This window comes from Pollachius pollachius (assembly GCF_949987615.1).
Source record: "Pollachius pollachius genome assembly, chromosome: 1".
Taxonomy (NCBI): Eukaryota; Metazoa; Chordata; class Actinopteri; order Gadiformes; family Gadidae; genus Pollachius; species Pollachius pollachius.
Window position 1 is genome coordinate 12,055,460 of NC_136934.1, and position 14,737 is coordinate 12,070,196.

Sequence of the window (14,737 nt, forward strand, 5' to 3'; positions counted from 1 at the left end):
CATGCACTCATGTGACACAAGGTGGATCACCAATGACAAACATGTGAGTTGCTGTAGTACCTACACACACATACAAGTGTATATATTACAGAAGTATGACTGTACGTTTGTAATTTGTGTTCCTTCTTGTGTCAGAGCTCTGACACAATCCACCAGCGGGAGCTAAAATTCAAATCATCGGGGGACCAAGGAGTGCTCCAATACAACACAATGGATTTTGCCCTCCCCACATAAACCTGGACCTACACGTGTCCGGTCTCGTGGGCCACGACAAAGGCGGAGGAGAAGCCGTCTTCATGGTTGAGGGTGCAGCTTCTCACTGGGTGGCACATGCCAGTCACTGGAGCGTAGCCTGGAGACAGAGGGTAATTAGAGATTAAGGGGAGAGTGAGGCAGAGCAAAATTCACGTAATGACAGACATGGAGAGTTTGAGGAAAATAAAGTGTGTGTTTGTGTGTGTATGTGTGTTTGTATTGGGGGGGGGGGGGGAGATGTGACAGCAGCAGCCTTGTCGAAGGAGACAGTGAAAGACTGGAAGGAAGCATTGTGTACCATGCGGCAGGGCATCAGCCTGATCCACATGAGGAGAGGGTGATGTTGAGGGGAGAGTGATGGGAGGAACCGACACGGGCATCGATTGGCTGGAATGCACCGAAAAGTGTTAAGTAGGGGATATGGGTTGGGGGTTGAGGTGGTGGTTGATCAACGATCAATCACTGATCGGCAATCGCGTATCAGGATGAGTGATGAGGCGTCTCGTCATGAGACGCGCGCACGAGGGAGTCTACAGAGTCCACAGAGACAGAGGAAGATTTTGGACGTGTTCCAGTGTCGGTTGTTATTTCTTAAAAATAATTGTATTTGTATAATTTTTGTTTTTTAGATGTACCTTTTTTCCTACTCTTTCTACGCTTTGCAACTTTTCTTGATTGTTCGGATAGTGAGTGAAAACGCATGTCCGAAAAGATCATAGGATGAATACACAGCGTGATCCAGTGATATATAAGAAAACAATGCAAAACTAACTTTCTCGTTTTCTTTTTAAAATAGCGCTGGATTCTGCTGTATGTATCTTCATGCTCTCCAGATGGGAGAGGATGAAATACACACTAAATACTTAGTGTGGTTTAACTCTGGCCGCATAAATTATTAAATATCAAACCCAGTCACGCTACCACAGGAGAACGTGGTGCTGTTCGTCTTGTGGCCTGCCATGCCGCTGATGAAAACCCCCACAATAGGTCAAATGAAGCCAGGAGAAGAGTGATTATTAGATAATTTCCCCGTAGACCTTATTTAATAAATTTTGCCACTGATTCCTATGAAGAAAGCGGCAGGCAATCCTCTCCTAATGGTTATGGCTTCAAGAAAACAACAAGTTGGGTGAAGAAAATGCTCTTATTGGGACTAATCCCTGGACAAAATAGAAACAATAGATGGCAGTAGTAATAGACAACGATTGTCTATCGATTGACATATTCTTTCTTGTTCTCTTTTTTTTCTGATCTGCCCCACATGGAATGACAGTGGATGTTGTATTGGCCATAAGCTATGCCCTTTAAAACTGAATTGGCCCTTGAGCCTTGGGCGGGCTCCTCATTGATGGGGACCCTTGATGCTCCTCCTCCGTTTCAAACAACATTTTGTATCCATAACCCTTTTTTCTCCAACCAAGGCTCATTTGAATACTATTGAACATTGAACAGCGATACCAAAGAAGGTGTTAACGTACACGTCCTGATCCCACAGGGTTCGTCACTTCGGTTGACCTGGACGATAAAAACAGGATTTGACTGCCTCGGGGGAAGGCCGCACAAGGCAGATACTGAAGCCAAGAAGCTCAAAGTAGCACTACTGCGCTACTTTGATGTTTGATCCTAACGAGGCAGCACTTTGGCCAGACGGGCAACGTGAGCATGCAGGGGGACATGGGGGGATCAAATGGAATTGTGAGAGGCAGTATGGTGCTGAAAGGCAGAGGATCTAAAGACTCTTCAAAACCCCGTCAGAGGTCCTCATCGGAGCAATCGCGTCGACCCGGGTTCCTCTGAACTTCTGGCACCAATCACAAGAACTAAAGGGCATAGTGCTTTCTGTGCCCACCGCCACATCCTTAATGGAGACAGTGGGTCATCCAGCAGAGGGGTCTGTTATCACAGAGGACTTCTAGCCCCTCAGAGCAAGGCTTGTAAGAGCTCTAGGGTCAATCAGCAAATCCCCCTAATGTGCATGGATGGCTGTTTGCGCGCCATACGGATAAACAAAACACAACTCAAGCTGCGGGTTATGCTAGCATTTATTAAAAATAACTTTCTCACGAAAATCTTATCATGAAAGAGGGCTCCCTGGCTGGCTAAATGATTTTGAAGAGCACTGGGAATGGTCTTCCATCACTTTTGCGATTCCCTGCCAACTACTCAATTCTCAACCATAAGAGCTTCAACTGCTCTCAGGAGTAATTGTTAAGTTGCGGCCCCTCTTGACGGTGGTTTCTCTCCATGCAGTCAGAGAAACAGAGCCCTTGAGGCAGTGGGCAGGTGTAAATATCGACGATATCTGAAAAACCTCAACAACTCCGGAGCAGACAGAGGCGGGCCACATTGTGTCGCGGTCATGGGTCTGTTGTTTTGTTTCTTCTGATTGTCTCTGGGGGTGGAGGCCCACAGTCATCTTTAAAGCCGTCCTTCATCTCTCACTCTGAAATACATCAACAGTTCTATTAAGTCACAAATTGTCTGGTTGAAGGCCTGTCATCGTCCCTGGCTAGGACGGTAAGGAAAACGACATTTACCAAGCAGTGGTTTTTATGTGTGTGTTATATTTTTGTGCATTTTATTCGCTTCAGGGATTTCTTGTTGTGGGCCAGAAATGAGGGTACATTTCCAAACAATGTCCTTCCATTTATGTGAGGGAAATCAAAGTAAGTCGAAATCCCGCCTGGGGCAGCCACATGTAGACTGTGGCTCTATGTTTGTACGGTTTTGCTGTACTAAGTATCGCTTTGCCGACCTGAGCTTTGTTGCCATTTAGCCGTTGGTTTCCTACACTAAACTGTGTGCCTTTATCCAGTTTTCAACGGTCTCTTTCTCTCAATTGCCCCCCCCCACCCAAGCTTGAGATCAATCTGGGGGCAGGCCAGGCTTAGTTGCCTGCCCCCAGAAAAAAAGTTAATATAGGGCTTGTACATGGACTCAAGAGTGTTGGAGTGTGGTAAAATCCTGAATCCAAGCAAATATATACTGTGACCTAGGCTTATCATGTAAACTTTGTTTTGCTATGCCTTGCATGAGAAACGCTGTGGCACTTTCAAACACACAATGTCTCCCCATACTGACTGATGTTGCTAAAGTGATTCAAGATTTAAACAATGGGTTGCAAGGTTTTGTCTAGCAATGATTGCACTCATCAATCAGTGAAATGAACAGAACCTTAACAGACCTGTCTTCTGAGAAGCAGGTGAGTTCCTCACTCGGTTCCTCCTCGGCTTTGGAGAAGCTTTGATGCTTCTCGAGCGTATAACGGTGAGCCATGGAACGGAGCAATGGTCTTTGAAGGACCTGCCTGAGGTGGTGGGGTTGGGCACCTCATTAAAGATCACTAGCAGACGATTGCATACACCTCCGTCATTCAGGCTTCCAGCACTGGCTGAGCAGGAGGGAGGCCAATAGAGATGGATAGGGCTTATCTCATATAAATGTAGAGAACCGACCAAATGCTAAGCTCAAAGTCATTGGTTTCTCTGAAATGAAAACCCTATAGGCAACCGTTGATTGCATTGCAAAAGTAATAATGTCGGGATCCGTGTTACCACTATATACACAAATGATTTAGACTACTCTACTGTTTACATGAGGTAGACCAGTTGAATGGGTAGAGGGTACAGAATTTGTGTTGTATTAACGGATTGAGAAATAGCTGTGCTTTGAATGTCATTTGAATTGCAAATTTAAAGATTGTGGGAAAAAACTAATGGCGTGAAAATCCATGTTTGTTAGCCCCTTTTTTCAGCGTTGGTTATGCATAGGTGCCTTCAATAGGTCTCAGGAGGGCTTCAAGGTGAAGGTACCTTTATTAGAGGCAAAGACAAAGAGACAACTGCGAGTGTCTCTTTACAAGTGGCTCCTTAAAAAAATAGAGGCGGAAAAAAGTAAAAATGGGAGAGCGTCCTGCAACCTTGAGATCCTTCCATTGATTTTCTGTCTCTGATGTACTTGTGCCCTTTATTTTAGATTGGTTACCTGGGATGAAATGAGAAGGGAGACACGCCTCCTGTTGTCTGCTCACTAGTTGACTCACGGTCGTCACTTAGACCGCATCCCGGTTCATTATTCCTGTGCTGTCACACTCCGCTTGTCTTTATTGTTGCTAATCCCATCCCGTCCAAATGTCACCTTTGCTCCTGTCTTCGCCCGTTTCGATCCCAAGTAGCCTCATTATTTCCCCTGATTTTCAAGTTTCTTCAGGTTTTTTTTGTTCATTTTTGAGGGGGATCATTTTTGAAGACGATGTATAACAGACATAAACATAAACTCTCCCACCCACCACTGGGCTTGACGTTCCCATTCTTCCCAGAGAAACCAGAGCTGTCAGAGGAATGGTTGACGCGTCTTCGTGCATCACGGCGAGACGTTTCGCAGAACAACAGCAACATGACATATGTGTCTTGTTTTAATGTGTTTTATTCTCGTCACAATAGCGCAACCTCAAAGGCGCAGATTGTTAGGAAATCTTCTGGCTAGACAGACACAATAGTTGTGGGCAAGAGAAAACATTTTCACCTTGGTGGTGACATCGGGGATGTTAAGAATAATAAACAATACAAGATAAAAGTATGCTGGCTTTGTCGGTTGATGTGTTAATTGTTGTGAACAATCATTCGTCAACTGAGGCTGTTTCTCATTATATTGTGTTTGGTCCAAACTTTGTAAGATCTATCTGTATCAGGCACAGAGCTTTTCTGCATGTGTTATGTTAGTCGCTAAGCTTTATCAGGGTAAAACACATTAATGTAATGCTGCCAAACTGTAAGAAGCAACTGAGCTGATGTATATATGGTCCTTTATCTGTAATTATATTTACTTTGTTTGCTAAATCTCCCTATGTAGAGCGCTTTGGGATCTTGAAAAGTGTTACATGAAAGCGTTGAATTCTTGGGAAGCTTATATATTAGCGTGACGCTAACCAGCATAGAGCAGAGAAATCTGTCGTCACGTCAGGCTCACAGACCACAGCAATTACCAGGGTTTACCAATTCACCAGAGGGAGAAACTGATGACCGCATCATCCTCTTTCAGACAAAGCAAGCTTGGTAGGCAAAAGCACCTAGAATGTAAGAACAAATTGAATGACTGTTGAAGCCATTACCGGGCTGTAAATGGAGGAAACAGCGGCCTGGCACTCTTAAGGTCACACTGCCATGACTCTGTGAGCTAATTAAAATGACATGGGATACGGATAAATGGACTCTTTGCTCCTAAGAAGCCAAGTAGTTTGGATAGTCTGGTTATTGCCTCTTCTATATGCTACATCGACCATTGCTACGTGACACACAGCAGTCACTCCTCGGCTGAGATGATCAAGGAAATACTGACTTCAGACTGCAACATATTTAACGGGGGGTCTCTGCTCAGCACCTTGAGAATGCTAGTGCAGATATTTTAATTTAAAGTACTGTAATCGTCCCTTGTGTTGGAGGATTAAATAAAAAGCTGATCGAACAGCTAGGGTAAGCATTTCTCTCTCTCTCTCTCTCTCTCTCTCTCTCTGACTCTCTCACTCTCTATCTATCTTAGTACAGTGAGTTCTTCAGCATTATTGAAGCTGCTTTCATGATTTCGTCAAAAATAAAAAAAACATTCTCAGATTAGGAAAAACTTGCTCAAAGGAGAACCCAACTCAATTGACTTTCAGTCTAATTGAATTTTTTCTGTTTCTCTCTCTCTTGTGTGCTCTCTTTTTATTAACTCTCTCTGTCTCTACCTCCCTCTACCACGCTCTCTCTCTTTATTCTTTCTCTGTCTCTATCTCCTTCTACACCGCACTCTCTCATGGGTAAGGAGCACTCTGCTCCTTACAAGGACAGTACAGAACAGTAACAGTCACAGAAGGTTCTGAATACATAGAATATATAGAATTAGAGATGCACCGATATGAAAACTTTGGCCGATACCGATATCCGATATTAATTTTGCTGTTATGGCTGATAACCGATATTTACCGATATCGATATATGTTTTTAAAAAAAAGTTTCTGAGATAATAACATTTTGTGCAGACTGAAAATCATGCAAACTGAATTTTTGAATGTCTTCCTTTATTTTCGATTTGAAAATCACTTTGGAAGTTAAGTATTTAACTTCCAAATAAAGTGTACATATTTATAATTCGAAATTCGTCCCAGCCTTTACACCACAGATACTCTAGGGTCTATAGCATATAACCGCGTTGTCTGATTACAGTTTAATTCATTTTTCACAATTTACCAGCTCTCGTTTTGAAGAATAATCACTGCGCCATTCGTTTCAATGGGAATTGCAACGGTCTATACTTTCAACATATAGTGTACATATTTATAATTCGAAATTCGTCCCAGCCTTTATACCACAGATTCCATAGGGTCTATAGCATATAACCGCGTTATCTGATTACAGTTTAATTCATTCAAAATGAAGAACATCGGCTGATACCAATATTAATGCCGATATATATCGTGCATCCCTATATAGACTATATCTATAATGACTTCAAGCATGTACAGCTGAGGAGAGAGAGAGAGAGAGAGAGAGAGAGAGAGAGAGAGAGAGAGCGAGCGGGAGAGAGGAAGAGAGAGAGAGAGCGGGAGAGAGGAAGCGAGAGAGAGAAAGACAGAGAGGGAGAGAGAGGAGAGGAAGAGAACGACGGAGAAACAGAAAGAGAGAGAGGGAGTGAGAGAAAGAGAGAGAAACAGACATGCAGACAGACTGACAGACGGAGAAAGAGAAAGATGTTTGCCTCTCAACATAACTCCATAACATGTGTGTGTGTGTGTGAGTGTGCGTGTGCTGCTGCATCCTTCTCTATTCAACTCTCATCCAGCCCGCTCACCCTGCATGCCGGTGGGGCCGAAGCCCTGGCGGGTGAGGAAGATGGCGTGGTCGTGGTGCTCCGAGTGCTCCGACTCCGCCTTCTGCTGCGCAAAGGCCCAGCGGCAGACGTTCTCCAGGCTCCTGGAGGGGTTCCCTCTCTCGATGAGGCTGATGGACTGGAAGGGGAGGAAAGGAGAGGGAGGTGGGGGGGAGAGGGAGGACTCGTGAGTGGCAAATGGCCACTAGTCAGCCTAGCCCGGTCATTACTGGAGACGGAAACCACAAGAGTTGATCAAGTCCCATTCTGATGCACCATGAGCATTGCAAATTACAGACATTAAGTTAGAAAGGGCCTCGTCAGATTCCACTGTCCCCAATGTCGTGGGTACACGGGGTCGTTTTGGGTAACTTTGGGTGAGTCACATTGTTCAACAAATTTCCTGATTTAACTACTTTGACGATAGTGAAATCCACGTCTTCTTTCTTCTAAGAGCAATCCAGCATAAACTGCATACATTAATATATAGAGACTATTCATCAGAGAAAATTAACAAGACAGAAGCCAATCGGACAAGGGTTCCTGTCCCTTTGGGGCCCGTGGAGCCTGATTTGTGTGTATGTGCTGTGCTATACTGTACCGTGAGAGAGAAGTACACATTGTGCTTGCGACGTTGTTTACTCACCTTGGCGTATCCCAGCATGATCATCCTCACCAAGACAACGTTGATATGGACCCCCAGTGACTCATCGTGGTAGATCTCATTCACCTGCAGAGACACAACACAACAACAGCCACGTGTGAGTGTTCATTTCTTCTTCAAGCCTGATACACCCCTCTGGCGTTCAGCCAAACCCTCCCCCTATATGCGTGCATCTGTCCTATTCATGTAGATAACTTTAATGCTATAGTTCATTATGTCGTCATTATGATCTTGCATAATGGACCCCGAACCCCATTCATCCTCCTCCCCGATTTCCGAAGCTAATACATATTACCCTCAAGTAATGACTCTTAAATCGTATCTACAGCACATTTGAATACACTTCTATGTGCATATTTTTCACAGCCAGTGCGAGTAACTGCACACTGCTAATAGACATCAGACTGAGTACAGTGCTGTGAGTGGGCTCTGACAATACCCTGCCTGCCTGAGGAGCTACCGTCTGTTCAAAGATCCTCTCTGTCTCGGTAATGATGTCCTTTGGATGAGATACGTGGTCCAGCTCACATACACCACATTTGATGTTACCTTGTGGTGGATGTTTTAATTAATGGAAGCATTCCTGTCTTCTCTCCAATAACAAAAACCTTATCCATCATGAAATCGGGGTTACAATCACCATACCTCGATAAAAAACATTTTTTTTCTGCATTCATTTGAAGTGAAGTTGTGTAATGACAGCTCTCTTTTTATGGTGACCTCTTTTTAGGAATATGGATACATATATAGATGATGTGAAGATGCATATTTATGCACGTAAACCGTTTCTGAGTTGAAGTTTCAGACAAACAAAATGCATTCGAAGAAATGCCTGCACGTTGAAATGTGTTGTCTTGCCATTGCATATCGCTGTGTAAAGGTCACAATGAGAGTGTCAATGAGAGAGAATGTTTGAGAGAGAGAGAGTGAAAAATAAATATGAAGAGCTATAATCACTTTGCGTCTCTACCAGACACTACTATAGACGTTGACGGTTATCTTACTTATACTTATCTAACGTCTATGAGATATGTTCTTTAATGGAGGTTAGAGTTCTCTGAAAAGATGTTTTTCAATTCATTCATTCATTTTGGGAGTCGAATATAAATCGAACAGTAAAGAAAAATGAATACTGACATAATTCTGAAATTACTATTATAATATTGTGTATTTTTTATATATTTTTTAAAATGTGTCGGCTAAAGTTCGCCCTTCCTCGCAAATGCATTTGTCAATTCACGCCTGATGATCAATTAAGTTTTCACGCACGTTAATTGCTATTTCCATGAGCTGCGATGTGAATAGTCTGCATATTTCTATAAAAATCTCAGCGGTGAAAAGACAGATGGAAGACTCAACACATATAGCCTGATGAGGACGAGCGTATGCTACGGCCTTTCAAAAACATATCCTTTGTATTTAGAGGATAATACTGGAGGTTTAATTTCTCATCCTACTGTAAAATAGTATAGCAAATGGCTGTTTCTGGATGAGGGGGAATATGATTTTCTGGGTGTGCATTCTTTAATACATCCATGTTTTTAAGATGGTAGTTTTGGAGGTTATTTCCCTGTTTGATAAATAAAATAGGCTATCACTCTTTTGTAGAAAGTGGGTATCCAAAACCAAACGGTTGAGATAAAACTGCACACCGTTGAAATTTAAAAAAAAAGCAACCTATATTCAAATACCAAGGTGGAATTAAACATTTGCTTGTAGCACCGACTGTTATAAATTAAATTTGACCATTACAAATTCCAATAATTTGAATATCGAAAACCATAAAGAATGAGATATGAATAGGATAATAGAGGTGGATTGCTCCACTAGGCAGAAGCTACGTGAGCACAATAAGAAGAAGATCAGGTAGCCCTGGTTGGTTCCTGGAAACAATGAAAAAAAGTCAAAAACAAACAAACAATTAGAGAAAAGCTTTTACCAAAGGTAGAACAAATTATGTGCTCAGAGAAAGGGTTGACCTCAATATTGACACATAAATTTACAAGCATGCTTGCTAACAATGCACACACACATACCCAAACACCCAAACACACACACACAAAGAAATTGGCCACTGAACCAGTGTACAGCGGTGAATTATTTTAGTAATATCATAGCTTGAACAAAGAAGTGCAAACAAAGCTGCCATGTACAAGAGTCTGACAATACATGAGGGAGATTACGTACCTTCTTGGACCTGAACTAGCTTGTCTACTGAACTGGCTTGTATATCCTCATCCTCTTACAATCAAATAATTAGTCAATCTGTATTTATATGAACCTTGAAGTGAAACAAATCAGAATTGAAACACATAAATTACACAATCAAATATCACAGAGTTATGTGTTCAATAGACACCTACCCAATATATTTTAGTAGTGTGAATAAAGCTCTATAAATATAGTGCTACATCTCAATGTCCGCTAAGGTGTTGGACCCCCCCCCCCCCCCCGTTGTGTGTAATTTGTTGTTCTTCAAAGTCTAAAATGCTGTCAGTAGTGGCCTGGCTTGGAGTGTGACGGTAATTGGTCACCTGCCTGGCTACGAAAAAAACAGAATGAAATGACATGAGACAGTGTTGGATTACAAACAACCTCCTTTTCAAACATACACCTTGATAACCCTTATAACCAGAAGTACATTACATATTTATGTTGTATCTTGTCCATCACTTTAATGTTACATTTGGTTGGTATAGAATTCCACTGTCAGTGAACAAAGACACATGCTGCTTAGCCCAACTGCAGAAAGATAGCCGGATACAAACTTATACCACCATCCGCCCCATTACTGGTGATGAGCATGAAAGGGGCTGTCATCTTTAACAATGAAAAGTCTTAATAAGGGAATGAATCCATAATGGTATTCAATGCTAAATGATCACCTAGACACTGAGGATGCGGTAATGGCGCTACCTAACCAACACAAAGAAATGGCTTTGATCTGCAGCTTCATGAGGCCCGACATGCATGCGAGTCTGTGTTGTGTCTGGAAACATACAGTACAACCACCACCGCCACTCAATGGAAATTATGCTAGAACTATACCACATGTTCCCTGTCATCACAATGTTTAGCTCATGAAGGGGTATGGTTTTACAAAAAGTCCTTTATACAGATCTGTGTATATTTAAAGGGGTGATATCATGCTTTTTCAACATTTCCCTTTGCTTTAAACTGTTGTATGGCGTATGTTTAAAAAAATAAATTATCAAAGCCTGAGCCAGGGGGAGTATTCGCCCCCACCGAGAATGACCCTCAATAGGTTTGTGAAACAGCAAATTTGCGCTCCAACTTTTCTTCTGTAAAAGTGTGACGTCAGACTGTGGAATGTGCTGAAGTGCAGAAGTCGAGCCTCCTGGCTACCCACAATGTTTACATTTTCTCGGGGGTGTGAATTTGCCGACACACGTGCAAAGTGTTCGACCAATCGCAACAGAGTGGGCGCACTGACCAATCACAGCAGACTGGGCTTTTTGGGAGGGGGGCCTTAAAGTGACATGATACTAAAAAGAACGTTTTTGAAAGATGCTGAAATTGATTTGTAGTAATGAACAGTGTGAGAATAACAAGGGGTATTTTCAACATACAGGCATGTAACCCTATTCTAGTAGTACCCCCAAATGCAATTATTAACCCTAAAAAAGCACGAGATAGCAAAGATATGGGATCATGAGAGAGGAGAAAATAGCAAGACTTAGAACCTAAAAACTTTCCCTCTCTGCTTTGTCCCTCCCTACGTTTCTGACATTGAGAAGTATTGCGTTTCACCCACCTGTGATTGGGCCAGGAGATTTCTAAAATCAGAATTGGCTCACACAGAGGCAGACACAGTCAACTAGAAGCAGATATTCTTACAGTGCATTTCATTCACTCGTAGCTGATGGATTGCGACTTAATTTATAACAAATTATAGTGAAATAATAGCTCTTCAATCTAGCCAACATCAGCTTTAACTTAACTCCATTTGTATGTTTCCCGGGGTCAGCATGAACCGTAACTGTATGCATCTAATGGACACCATGCATCTATCACGAGGACTCTCCTTAATTGCCATTGAAGCATATTAGGAGCCCTTTGAGAAGCACTCTGAATGTTGACCAAAGGCCAAAGTCACGTCCAGAAAGTGTAGGTAACCATGAGTCCCTCTGGGCAGCTAGATTATAGCTGTCAGCCCCATATAGGATGAAGCACTTTAAAATTTGTCCTTGCGCTAATGAGTGACGAGAAACTACACACTGGTCAACATGTGTATGTTTTGTACCATAGAAAGATTCATCGACACCGACTGTATACAACTGTATCTAAAGAAAGCAATCTGAGTAGAAATTAAAACCAACAACAAATTGTTGGTTTTATACACTGTTACAGAGAAAGTATGACATTATGCACATTCAAATGTATTATGCAGTGTTTTTCTAAAGAATATTAATTATTTTATTTATCTTTTTTTCTATTCAAGCTTGTCATGAATTAAAAAAATATTCACTTTTTTTTTAAACTTCGGACAGCAGCTAAACGAAATGTGTTCTAGTGAAATGGTTAGTCTTTAACGATGGCCTTATTGACCTTTTTTAGTGGAAGTCATGATTAAATTGCATCTTGACTTGAGGCAACTTGAGGTAAATACCAATAGTAGGCTTCAACGACTATCCCAACTAGGTCCTATTGCTGTCTTTTGAGTGCATGTAATTCGTTTTTAGGGGAATTACTTGAGACTCACAAAAACACAATATAGAAAATAAAGAAATAACTTGTGTCCAAGTGTCCAAACTTTTTTCGATACTGTAATTGTGATAACACGGAATGCCCACCAATCGAACACCACAACATTGACAAAGTGGTCACTGGTAAACTCGAAAAGAGTTAATTTGAACAAAGTCCATTGGAAATGAACCACTGTTGAGTATAAATAAACTGTAGTTGAAAAAAAATCAAATGAAAGGTGTCAAACTATGAAATTCCCAGGGGCCAGGAACAAGTGAAGTTAAAGCACATTTGGAACCTCACCGTAAAACTTAGAGCAATTGGACATTGCCAGCCATTACTTTGTTGCCATTGTCAAAGGGGTATTCATGGCCACATAATTGCTTGTGCAATACTAGATACTCTCAACAAATCCCATTATCCATGTCACACAAAAGGACAGGAAAATAGCCTTTCAGATGTACTCTAATGTAAAACAAATCTGCCTTATTTGGCCTAAATGGAACAAATGGTCAAAGGATATTCAATGTTGACGCCTGTGTTTCAATACTCTGAATATAGCCTGTTTTATTCATTCTCAGGCCCCTTGGTAATGCTATTTTTGGCGTACCATGGCAGGTCGGAACTGCAACATTTTTTCCATAGGGGCTGCATGAATGAACACCGTAGTAGGCTATGCCATGCATTAAAATAATAATAATAACAATGATAAACTCGAGCAAAGTAGGCTATATCCCAGCCTTCCAAAACAAAATCTTGTTTTAGGGTAAATGATAGCCTAACGTTGGTTAAATTATTGGGGAAAGAAAAGCTGATACAGCGGTAATAAGTTGTATTTAAATCAATTCATTTGCAAACACCCTACAGCAAACACATTTCTATTTTCTGGACACAGACATCGTGTACAAGCCCATAACTTTTAGGATTGATGAGTATTTGATCGTGAGAAAACATCGTTTTACTGAGAGTGAGTGTTAAAAAGAATGAATGAATGCAGGCGTGCATTTGCGCATCCATCTGTTTCAACACACGCAAACTAAACACATAACGCATAATACACACTGTACATTAACGGGGGGACAAATGCATATTAGGAACAACGGTCGATAACGATACTGTATACAATACTGGTAAGAAACGATGTGTGTTAATGAATTGCCGCATATCATTAAATAGACCCACAGTGTGTTAAGTTTTCCTTGCTGCAATTTACATGACGACTCAGTATTTCGGAATTTGTAGAAGAAAACGTTATTCCATATTATTTGGCCATAAACTGAGCCATTTAAAGTTTGACATCATGTAGTCATGCATCTGTCTCATCGGAGACTGCAGACGCGCTGTCAACATATCAACTCGTCAGGTTCAAATGCGCTCATGGCTCTTAAAGGGGATGGGAGCTGGCACTCTCATTGGTTTATTGCACCTTACGCCCAAACCACACCTACGGGTTATTAGGCTACTTCAGGGCGACCCTTGTTAGATTTGCGTCGTCATTTATCCGCCGGTATAATAGCAACAGCGGCAGAGCCCCGCCCACAGAGCTACTTCCGTTTTGCGCTTCTCACGTGCGTTTCAGACCGTTGAAATAGGGCCCTCAATGTTGAATGGTTGACAACACAGTGACAATTATACCCTGTGACCTCGTCTTGGTCCCATTTATTTAGCCCAGGTTGCATGTGTATTTTTGGAGTAAATTTAGCAGGTAACAACTTGATACTATTATTTTCCGTTGCGGGTCCCAGAGGAAAAGGGTCAACATCAGTACTAACCCCGCTGAGCCCGAGGAGGCCTATGAGGGCATGATTGCTGAAAGAAAGTACTTGAAATAAGAGCAAATTAAAATAGACACCTTCTGTCCTTCAGACAGAGAATGAACAGCTAAAATAGAAAATGTGTATGACAGGATCTTGGGGGCATCGGTTATTAATTGTTAATTAAAACATATTTTTGAAGGTCTGCTTGGTGTGATTAAGTCATCAATCTCACATGAAGATGAATATCCTCATCCAAGTTAGTAGTTCATCCTTAATCGTGACAACGGCATTTCTGAGTAATTCCTAACTAAGAATAGAACACACAGCCAACCCCGAATGAAGAACATCTGTACGTGAATACCGTGGTAGGAATGTACAGTGTTAGTTCAGACATAGGAAATACAGTGGGGAGAGAGAGGACGAGAGAGAGAGTGAGAGAAAGAGAGAGATAGGGGAGGAAGAGAGAGATAGGAAAAGGGAACAAGAGAGATAGATGCACAGAAAGAGA

At 41.8% G+C, this 14,737-nt stretch overlaps 1 protein-coding gene across 1 annotated transcript in view; it reads right to left on the minus strand.

Moving 5' to 3' along the window:
* Positions 1 to 14,737, minus strand: part of adamts3 (ADAM metallopeptidase with thrombospondin type 1 motif, 3) — a gene marked incomplete at its 3' end in the record, with an annotated part of 93,645 nt that overhangs the window by 38,461 nt on the left and 40,447 nt on the right. Inside the window, exons 6-8 of the mRNA XM_079753189.1 lie at positions 7,748 to 7,831; positions 7,084 to 7,240; positions 247 to 352 (exon numbers count right to left, since the gene is read on the minus strand). Of these exons, the coding sequence (XP_079609315.1) occupies positions 247 to 352; positions 7,084 to 7,240; positions 7,748 to 7,831 (347 nt within the window). The remainder of the gene's footprint in view (positions 1 to 246; positions 353 to 7,083; positions 7,241 to 7,747; positions 7,832 to 14,737) is intronic.